At 36.9% G+C, this 11,687-nt stretch overlaps 2 protein-coding genes across 2 annotated transcripts; both read right to left on the reverse strand.

Annotated features, from left to right (window-relative positions):
- Positions 1-4,590: 4,590 nt before the first annotated feature.
- Positions 4,591-5,113, reverse strand: ISF_09770 (hypothetical protein; the record flags this gene model as incomplete). The annotated part of the gene is made up of 2 exons (XM_018853371.1): positions 4,591-5,014; positions 5,055-5,113. The coding sequence occupies 2 exons, from the start codon at positions 5,111-5,113 to the stop codon at positions 4,591-4,593; spliced, it is 483 nt and encodes a 160-aa protein (XP_018699446.1).
- Positions 5,114-5,183: 70 nt separating this feature from the next.
- On the reverse strand, positions 5,184-6,242 carry ISF_09771 (hypothetical protein; the record flags this gene model as incomplete). Its single annotated transcript, XM_018853372.1, has 1 exon — positions 5,184-6,242. The coding sequence occupies one exon, from the start codon at positions 6,240-6,242 to the stop codon at positions 5,184-5,186; it is 1,059 nt and encodes a 352-aa protein (XP_018699447.1).
- Between the last annotated feature and the right edge of the window lie 5,445 nt (positions 6,243-11,687).

An 11,687-nucleotide genomic window follows, 5' to 3' on the forward strand; every position in this document is an offset into this window, starting at 1 on the left:
TATAGTGTCTATAGAGTATATAAAAGTATCTCTATTTATAGTAGTATATTATATAGTAAAGAGATATTAAGAGTATTAGTAATAGTAGAGTATTAGAGTACTCTTCTAAGTATTATAAATTAAGAATATATAAAGCAACTAGGAGGCGGCCTAAGGAAGCAACTAGGTAAGAACCTATAAGTCGTCTAATTAGAATATAAGGTTATATAACTAGATTACTAAGGATTATAGTAAAATAGTAATAATCCTATAAGTACTAGGATTATAAGGATTACTAGTAATCTAGAGTAATCCTAAGAATATAGTAGAGGATAGGATAGATATATAAAGAAAGGGATTTCTAATAAATAACTAGACTAGATCTTTATTAATTAATTTAAATAATAGTTCTACTATTAGAAGATATCTCCTAATATAACTTATATTAGAATAACTACTTATATATACTTATATATTTAAACTAACTCTTTACTTAAGAAGTAGACTAACTATAGATTAAGAATAAACTACTATTATATTTTAATTAGTCCTATTTAGTAAGTTACTTTTAAAATTATAAATAATTAACCTTTATAATATTTACTACTAATAGTATAATAACTAATTTAAATAACACTATAGTATAAATAAGATAATAGATTAATATACTTACTATTTAAATCTAGACTATAAAGAATACTAATAATAGAACTTTTATTTTACTTAAGTTCTTTAAACCTAACTTATTTAATAGAACTAAAGGAGATATTTAGAACTTCTTAACCTAAGTAAAAGTCTATTTATATATAAATACTTCTATTATTAACCTTATAGTATAAATACTTTATATTAAAAACCTCCTTATAGAAAAAATAAAAGAGTAGTAAGAGTTAACTCTTAAAGACTACTTTAATAATAAAGAACCTAAGGATAAAACTATATAAACCTTTAAATAATATAAATACTTTAAAGAACTACTTTAAATTACTTTTAAAGACTTAAATAAAATATATACTACTATATATAAACTTAAAGTCTTTAAATAGACTAGATTTACTTAATACTTTATAAGGGAATTTAAGTATATTTTAAACTATTTTATATAGGATAATAATAGTATAATAGAGCTACTTTATAATACTCTATAAGAGGATATAAAAGATAAAATTATAAAGGATAATTAACTTAATACTTTTAATAAATTTACTAATAAAATTATTAAAGTTAATTATTTTATAAAGGAGTTTCTAAGAATAATAAAAGAATAAAGTATAACTTTAATACTAAATTCTTTAATAATAGTAGTAAGTTTAAAACACTATTTAACTTTTAAAAAGTAGGGCTTAGAGATATAATTAAATATAGTAAAGTATAATAATATAGAAGAAGAAAATAAACCTATATAATAAAGAAAAAGGAGACTTAATAGAGTAGCCTTAAAGATAAGACTAATAGGGGAGGAGAATAATATTATAAATTAAGAATATATATAAAGTAACTAGGAGGCGGCCTAAGGAAGTAACTAAGTAGGAACCTATAAGTCGTTTAGTTAGAATATAAAATTATATAACTAGATTACTAAGTATTATAATAAGCTAATAGTAATCCTATAAGTACTAGGATTATAGGGATTACTAGTAATCTAGAGTAATCCTAAGAATATAGTAGAGGATTAAATAGATATATAAAGAAGGGGATTTCTAGTAAATAGTTAGACTAAATCTCTACTAATTAATCTAAGTAATAGTTCTACTATTAGGAGATATCTCCTAATATAACTTATACTATAATAACTACTTATATATACTTATATATTTAAACTAACTCTCTATTTAAGAAGTAGACTAACTATAGATTAGGAATAAGCTACTATTATACTAGGCTTTATACTAGTGTATAGTAGGGTTTTAAAGCTATTTAGTATCCTAGATCCTAATAGTCTTTAATAGATATAGTCTAACACTTAGTCTACTAGAATAACTATAGTTAGTATTAATAATACAGTAGGATTATATATATTATATACTAATTCTAACCCTTCTATTATACTAAATAAAAGCAATAATATACTATTAAATAAGCCTTTAAGCTTAATACTAGTAAGATCTTTATTATATACACTACTAGTAAAATATTAGAAAATATTAGAAAGTATACTAAAATTATTAGCTTTAATACTACTTAGTAAGGCTATTTATAAGTATATTAAATTAAAAGAAATAGTAATATAAAGTATAAAAGTTAGAGTCTTAAAAGAAGTCTTTATTAATATATAAGAGAGGATAAAGTATATAATAATAGATATTTAATTAGACTTATTTTTAAATAATATAATTTATAATAGTAATAAACTAGAGTAATATAGGACTAGTATAGTAGCCTAGAAGATATAATCTTTTTAATAGATTATTAATAAGAATTAAATTAAACTATAATATTTATTAAAACTAGAAGAATTAGAGTTATAAGAATATATTTTCTACTTATATTATTTCTAATAAGAATAAATTTATATTAACTATTAAACCTTCTTTTATAATACTATACTAATAAAAGTATAAGGTTATTACTACTTTTTACTTCTTTAATTACCTTACTTTTTACTCTTTACTTTTATCTTTATAGTCTCTATAGCCTCTATATTCTTATTCTTCTACTAAAAGCTCTTTAATTTACTCTATTAAACTATTATTATTATTATTATTATTAATAATAGTATTAAATTAATACTTAAAATACTTACTATTATTATTATTAGTATTCTTAGTATTATTTTTATCCTTTAAAATAGTAGTAGTAATAGTGTCTCTTTTAGTTAGAATTTTATAGTATTCCTCTTATTATTCTACTATAATTTTCTCTTATAGAGCCTTTAAGTTAAAAGTATTAAAGTCTAATAATCTTTCTTTAATCTCTTCTATTTTCTCCCTGAAGCAGTCTTTGAGAGAGACGGGCAGTCCGTGCAGGGGGCCGCGCACAACGCTCGAAAGGCTTCTAACTGTTCAAACGGTTATAGGATCCTACTAATCGGGAAACAGCTTGACAAGCCACACGTTTGAAACGGAACGAACGGCCTAACTAATGGTGTTGAAAATGCGCATGTATGTATTGGTCGGTCTTCCCCAGCTTCAGCGGTACAGGGCGGCAAAGCATCTTGAACTGACACGGCACAGGCTCACTACTCGATGATGGGATTGTCAAGCTACTTCCACCGGTGACCCGAGCGCTTCTTCAGACCAAAGAGGCTTTGGAGAAGGCGGGACACAGCGTCATTGAGTTCTGCATTGGTTCTGTCACAACAACTCCTTTTAGGCGCGATGCTGATCATGTTCGGTAGTGATGATCCGCTGCATTTAGATGGCTTAAAGCCCGCACTGTACCGGACGGCCACGGCTGAAGAATTACACAGCATCCTAAGCCAGACGCAGGAACCGTGGCCAAGAGGCTACGAGGGGCTCGCCCGGCTGGCGAATAGCCGCCAAGCACCAGGCGGAGAACGATCTGAAGACCCATTCGAGGGCGTCACCACCGTTTCCCAGCTCTGGGAGGTCCAGGATAAACGCACCAGATTTTTCAAGCGCATGTTGACAGCCTGGGCGGAAACACGGTCGAGGACGGGGACGGGACGGGAAGTGGACGCTCTGCTCATGCCTACCTCACCATGGCCAGCGTGCGGGCGGTAAGTCGCCAATATTTCGCGGATTGAATAGTTCGAGGAATACTGACTAGTAAGTATTGTAGACACGAATTCTGTTACGACAATTACACCAGCATGTGGAATGTACTTGACTACTGCGCGACGACCATCCCAGTCACACACGTCTGTCCCACCACAGACGTAAAACCGGATTATAAAACACGAAATGACCTCGAGGAAACAATCTGGAAAGTTTGTAGGTAAGCCAGCTATACTTTGCAGGAGTTTATTCTGACGCTGGTTCGATCCGCCGGAGAGCATGGCGGAGTGTCCGGTTTCAGTGCAGCTGGTCGGTCGGCGACTGAATGAGGAGTATTTACACTAGAGGTCACCAAAATATGCGACCAGGCAATCAATATGTCTGATTGATAAAGTGCCAAGTCTAGTTTGCTACTTTCACTATGTCGGGCATTTTTATCTTTCTTGGAAATACGCAAGCATACGTGTACTTGTGCCACTCCCTCTCACCGCACAAGTACTGGCCGCAGCACGGTTCCTGATAAAATAGATACAAGCTGTAGCCACAGTGTAAATCTTCACAGTATTTCTTCTCCTTATTTTCCATTGTACAGTTCAATGAATCTTTGCACAAGTTAACCGCGTCAATTTACGCAGCAGGTGAACAAGTGATCTCCCTCATACATTAAATCCTTCACAGCCACCAAGGCATGTCCCGCAACAGACTCTTGCGTAATGCTCTGCCCATACTTCGAACACTCCCATTCAGGATCGCGCCATGTGCCTTCTCAAGCTTCACATTCCGAGTTCCACCAGCTGCGAATCGCTTTACCAACCGTACTGTCTGACCAAGACCAACGAAGATAACATGTACCAGTATTCTCATTGTCGCGGTAAAAGACAACGGCAAAGTTGCCCGGAGTGTAAGAATCGAGGGCAACGGCCTGTTCATGCTGTCAGAACTCTACGCAGCAACACCACGCGCGCGGCTTCTCACTTACCACGATGCTGACAGACCGCTCCTCCTCGAGCCACGAAGACAGCTGAGGATAGTGGCCTTTGAGATCGTGCGCCCAGCCCATCACACAGCGAGGCTGCCCCGTCCCGTGTGAAAGCAAATAAGTGTCGTCGTATCCAAATGACATGGCGCGGATACCGCTGCCGTGCTCTTTGATCTTGGCACTCAATGCATCATTCGAAGCCTGCCAGCAAGATGAGCCGTTGAGCCATCGTGCAAAGTGTCTTCCTTGACGGCCGAGGACGCAGAACTCGAGGTTATCCTGTCCCCTGTCCTCAATCTTTGAGCCGAGATACCGGTATGAACTCGTCAATCCGGCGGATTTAGCTAGTTGTGATTGTGAGCGGGCATTCAACAAATTGCTGCAAGAGTGCTTTCTTACACCACTGCTTATCCGTGTACCGTGCGACCCATTCCCCGTCGTCTCCAAACGTGCAGGCATCCAAATAGCCAGAGTCCATCTTGTTGACCGGGAATTCGTGACTTCTGTGCAGAATCGTCAGCCTCGCATCAGAGAGCGAATAGTCTTGCTTACCGCTTGTTTCTAGATTGTCCGGTAAAAGCATAGACTGTCCCGACAATTGCAAGGCAGTATTTTGAATATATTCCAGTTGGTCTTGAGGTAGACTGCGCTGCCTGTACTGTCTGCGTTTGCTCGGCTCTTTGCTGTTTGGGAATTTCATTCTGTCGTGCCTCTTCGTTGCGTACTTGCTGGCTCTTCAGCTCGGCAGTCTGCCGCTCCAGCTCCCGCTGCTTCTTCTTCAGTCGCTTCAACTCATCTTTGTGAGCTTCTCGCTGCTGTTTCATCTCATCCTTCATTTTGACCTCACGCTCATTGCGCTGCGCGAGCAGATTCTCCATCGTTGCTCGTAGCGCTTCGCTATCCTCCTCAATCTTCTTCATTACATCCGCGTATCTGTCACGCTCCTCACGCAGCATCTTCTCGGCCTCGCGGTCGTGCTGGCGCTTTGATTCCTTCATATCCTTTTCAATTCTCCGCTTCTCCGCCGTCCACTTCTGCCGCGCTTTGCCCAGCTCACCCTCAACCTCTTGCCCGGCAGCCGTCTGCCCAAGTTCTCGGCTCTCGTCGACGAGCTCCCTCTGGATTCCTGTCGCTATTGGGCGACCGTGATTGACGAGCTTGTGGATTATGTCCCTGCCCGACTCTGCGTTGTTATAGTAGCGACAGCAAATGCTACCCCTACTTATCATCTTGCCCAAAAATTCGGGTGTTTCCTTCAGCTCACGCTCCCTACCAGCACCGACGGAATCCGAAACCTTGTCCCACATGGTCGTAACGAGCGTCACTTTCTTTAAATAGTCGTCGCCGCACAGCCGCCTGAACATAAGAAGATTCCCCTTTGCCGCACCAGACATGCGAACATCAGTGATGCGGTGAAGATATATAATGCCGTGCAGCAGAATCTTGTTTCGATACGAATCTCCGAGCCATCTAGCGATCTCGGTGAGGACCTGTGTGTCGCTTCTGTTGGTGTCATCAAAGCCTGGAGTATCGATGAGAAATACAGTACGGTCGGGCGTCATCTCGTATGCAAAAACATCCACTTGGGATGTGCCTAGTGCTCGCATTAGACACGTGAGCAGTAGCCAAACATGAGAGCTTGCACTCACAGCCTTGAAGGTTGTCCCCAATTCGCACAGTTTTGCCGGAGCAGGTCGCGATAAAGGAGCTTTTTCCAGCACCAGTTATGCCCATAACTGCGATAAAAACATCGGTTGATCTGCTCCATTAAAATGCCACTCTATGGTAACTCACACCCGATTTGCTTCGACCTTCTTACCTAGGCTGTCGGCCGTTGCGAAAACTTCCCGCCGCTGGTACTTCCCGTTGTCTACGAGGCCGATGAGACAGTGCAACGCCTATGTTCGAGATTAGCAGCGCTTCTGGTACAGGAACTATAGTCTTCCACGTACTGATGTTAGACATTATTCTCTATCGAAATATGAAGAGACAGTGATCGAGCCGATGCGAGTTTGTTATGATTGAGTTTACCTCACCCGTGAATATGGATGGCCTCCTTCGAGGGCATCCTCTGTGTGGAGTCAGGCAGGCGAGCATGCCCGATATTATCAGAAGGCTGCGCCTGCTGCCACGTAACGATATTTGACTGGACCCTTCTCTGACTGTCTCTCGGACGCGGGGTAGAGGCCCAGGCAGATTCAGCCATACAAGCAATGTACGGAGTGCGGGCGCCGTGAGACAGGCAGCCAATTGTCAGCCGGTACTCAGCTGGTATGCAGCTGGCAGGAGTGGCAGGCGCCATGGTAGATCTTCTTCCGATGCCGGGCATTTTCAAGGCGGCATGACGCTGGTGTCTCAGGCTCATACCCAAGACTCGATTTATTTCACAGGCCATATGCGGGCTGATAGGCTTTCTTCAAATTACCCATCATTTCTTACGCGTATCGCGACCTTCTACACAGACTGGCTCTCATGGAGCACCATGGCATTACCGCTGAAGAATGGAACGCCTACGGGAGCCAGCTTTCGGCATTCTTGGGTACGAGGCGTCCGAGGAGAAAGGACAGGTTCATCCTCGTGATGGGCATGACAGGCTCCGGCAAGAGCACCTTCATCTCCAACTATACGAATAAGGAGGTTTCCATTGGCCATGGGCTATACTCTTGTAAGCTTTGTCCTACTGGCTCGTGACTGTCTTGCAGGATAGCCAAAACCACGTCTAGTCTTGACCCTCGACTCCTCGAGCTGTGCTGCTGCCCAACTACACAATGGTTAGCACCTGACTTACCAGGCTATAGGCACTGGCTCGATCAATGTATTTGATTGTACGCAGGATGATCGCCGCATCTTTATAATTGATACTCCTGGGTTCAACGATACCACTCGCTCAGACACTGAAGTCCTTGGCACCCTTGCTGCCTATCTTGGCGCTTCATACGCCAACGGCGTGCGCATCAACGGTGTTATTATCCTCCACCCAATCACCGATAATCGCATGTCGGGCTCCGGAAAGCGAACTATCGATATAATACGAGCCATCTGCGGCTTCACAACTTATGACAACGTCGCGATTGCCACAACCAAATGGCCATCAACGCCATCCCCGCCGGAGGCCGTCATCCTGGAAAGTCGTGAGGCAGAGCTGAAATTCAACGAAGACTTTTTCGGAGATCTTGTGAGTGGAGGAGCCGAACTGTTTCGCTACAGCCAGGCGAGGGCAGGATACTGCGACAGCGAAGCTACATCCGCGCAGGGCATTGTATCGCATCTTATTCGGCAGTCAGATATCCACTCTACGCCAGTCCTTCAACTGCAGCGGGAGATTGTTGATCAAAATTTGGCCATTTCTCACACGACTGCCGGCGAGATGGTCAATGCCGAGCTGACCAGCGCCCGACGCGCTCACGAACGGGAGTTACGGCAGCTCGAGGCGCAGATGCAGAGCTTCCGATCGCAGGCCGACGCCTTCCACAGAAAGGAGCTGGGACAGCTCAGATCATTGCTCGTGGCCAAGCTAGATAAATTTGGCGCGGACCGAAAAATTCTGACCAAGACCATGCAAGACCTGCACGAGGAAGAGCAGAGACTCTGGCAGGCGAGGCTCAAAAGTCTAGAAGAAGAGCTCTCGAGTCAGCTCACAAACAAGGAGCAAGAGCTACGCGATATGGAAGCGTCGCTCCACATCATACGCGAGGATGTAGCCCGGCGGCGTACAGATGACTGCGAAAAGAAACTCGCAGCCTCCGAGGACAAGGAGTACGAACAAATTATCGCGAACGTTCGCCATGAGACCACGACCGCATCTCGGTCCTTAAAGGCGCTACGTGGGCAGACTGGAAATATTATTAATGGCGGAACGAACGGTCTTGTCGCCGGTATTGCGTCTGGAGCTATAGCTGCCGGTAAGTTGCTCATGTACTTGATGACATGATGAATCCTTTTGAAGCATATTGACTGAGGCGCCGATTATAGCCGCGTCTAGTGGTTTGCTTCTCTGCACAGTCATGTAATGGATTAGCTTGTCCATCAGACGGCGCGAATCGGTAGAAGCTCGAGAATTAGCCTGCAGTACCAGAATGACAACTTACTTTCCAAGGCCAATTCAAGGAAGCAGAATACAAACAGTCTATTCGGTGGTTGCAGTTGTTGTGCTGGACGTTGTGGCGCTGTTGTGCTAGTGTGGCTGTTGTGGCGGATTTCCTTTTTCTCGCAAAGCGGGGCTGCTAATTCTTCTCCTTTTAGGGCCTAATCGCGAGTTACTAAACTTACTAAATATAAAGATTAGGTATATAAGTGGGTTAAGAGAGGCACCTTAGTGATATAAATGCACTGAGATGCTACAGATGAGGGGCAAGGCGGCCCGACAAGTGACCACAGGGCGCTTACGAGGGCGCAGGAACAAAGGAACTAGTCACGTGACTAGCATCACTAGGGATCACGGTGATCCAGCATTAATCCAGGATCACTACCCGTGCCACGCCCCCTCTCTCGTGCCTTAAGAGGGTACTCCCCACTTAAACCATTATATTACTTAAACTATTATTTTTAAAGATAGAATCAATAATAACTTAATAATATAATACCTACTAAATAATACTATTATTTTTAAAGGAAAATAATTTTTCTAATAGCCCTACCTTCTATCTATCCCTAGTAACTTTTATAGTCTATTTAAAGACCTTAATATACACCTATTATACTATAAACTAGTATTATAAAACCTTTATTATAATCTCTTCTTCCTCTTTCTACTCTATATTAAATATTATACTATATACTTTATTAATTATAAGGGTGCCTTTATACTATATATAATAATTCTTTTTTTACCTCTTTTACTAGAATTATTATTACTAAGTAAATTCCTTATATATAGTCTTTTAAAGTTAAAGAGATATAGTAGTATAATATAGAGCGCCTTTAATTAGTCTATTTACTTTATTTAATAGCCTTCTATTAAAAGGACTATTCTTTAATTCCTTTTATACTAATTTTATTAAGGAATTTACTTACTATAAAGTATAAAGAGTATTAAAGGGTAAAGAGCTACTTAATTTATTAATAGCTAAAGGTAATAGTGTTTATAGTTATATAATCTATACTAGTATAATAGCTAGGTTATAGGGTTAAATTCTAGTCTTTTTAAAAGTAAAATAATTTATACTTTTATTAATACTTTCTTATAAACTTTTTAAATTAATTTAAGAAATTCTAGCTTACTAATATATAGTATACTATTATAAAGAGTAGTATCTAAGTACTTCTAATACTAGTACTTTAATAGTTAAAAAATCACTATATTAAGTAACTATAATAAATATATTAAATATAGTAGTATTTTCTAAGAAATTATATTATTATCTTTATAAGTTCTTATAAATTTAATTATATAATAAGAGCTATAACTATTAAGAATAAATAAGTAGTATATACTTAATTAGTACTAATTTATATACTTAATAAAGTAATATAGTAAGTAGAAGGTAATTTTTTTATTTATAAATCCTATTATAAAGACTAATATTTTTATTACTAGATTTATTACTTTATTAGAATACTATTATACTATATATATCTTTATAACTATAATAATAAAGGCTAGGATAAAGATACTAGTAGTAGAGATAGTCTCTATAATAGTAACTAATTTATAATTTTTAGGGCTTAAAAAGTATTATTTATAGTACTTCTTTATTATTATAAATTAGTCCTTTCTAATACTAATTTAAAAGCCTAACTTATCTATATTCTATATATCTTTAGGGTTATTACTATTATTCTAAATAACCTAATAAAGTAAATAAAAATATTTATTAATATTATTTAGATCTTTTAAAGCCTTCCTCTTAGCCTTAATAATTTACTAGTATTATTTTATATAACTATAATACTAAATAAAGTATAATATCTAGTTCTTTCTAATAATAAGAATATTATTAGGCTTTAAGTGTATTAATAACTACTCCTTTAGTATTAAGTTTATTATATTAGGAATAAATTTAGAGTATATAATAAAGTTTAGACTATTAAGATAGTTAAAATAAGTATAAATTATCTTTTTTTCTATTTTAGTTAATATAGTATTAATACTATAGTACTTAATTAATAAATTCACTCCTTTAATACACTTAATAAATATTATATATAGGATTATAAATTTCTTTATAATAAATATAATTAATTACTTAGGATTTTTATTAATAAAAGTAAGAGTTTTAATTAATTTAGATTCTAAATATTAATATAGTATCTTTATTAGTTATTAAGTTACTATTATTAATATAAGAATAATATATTATATTAATAGTTTAAGTGATTTAATAGTTTAAGTAGAGAGTACCCTCTTAAGGCATAAGAGAGGGGGCGTGGCACAGGTAGAGTGGGTGGCAACAAGTATTCAACCCCTTCGTAGTAGCTTTTTCTAAAACCTACTAAAGTTAATATATTCTTAGAATAACTTTATATTAAATACTATATTAAGTAGTTTTATTATTATTATATATTTTTTATAAGGTTATTCTTTTAAAAGGGTTTCTAATTCTAATTTTACTATAATATATTAGCCTTTTATTATCTATTTATAGTATACTATAAGTTATACTTATTTCTACTCTTTTACTATATATTAAATACTACTTTATATTTTTTCTATAGATATTATACTAATAACTATAATTTTAATACTATTTATTAAGTCTAATTAAATAAAGGATAGGACTTATATACTACTTATAATATATTTACTACTAGGTTATAAAAAGAAGTTATTTATTTAGTTATTATACTATAAGTAGTTTAGTTTCTTTTATACTAAGTAGTAGTAATAATTCTATAAGGTACTTTATTTAGAGGACTTTAGTTATATAATAATCCCTTTTATATTTTTATAAAGATAGAATTATTACTACCTCCTTATTAAGAGCTTAGTAGTAGTTTACTATTATATAAGTGCTTATACACACTTAATATATAGAATATAGAGGCTCTAATAGGTACTCTAATAGGACCCTAATGTAACGGTGGCTCTTCTCTAATCCACAGTAAATCTGTTT

The sequence above is a fragment of the Cordyceps fumosorosea genome, assembly GCF_001636725.1.
Source record: "Cordyceps fumosorosea ARSEF 2679 chromosome Unknown scaffold_70, whole genome shotgun sequence".
NCBI lineage: Eukaryota > Fungi > Ascomycota > Sordariomycetes > Hypocreales > Cordycipitaceae > Cordyceps > Cordyceps fumosorosea.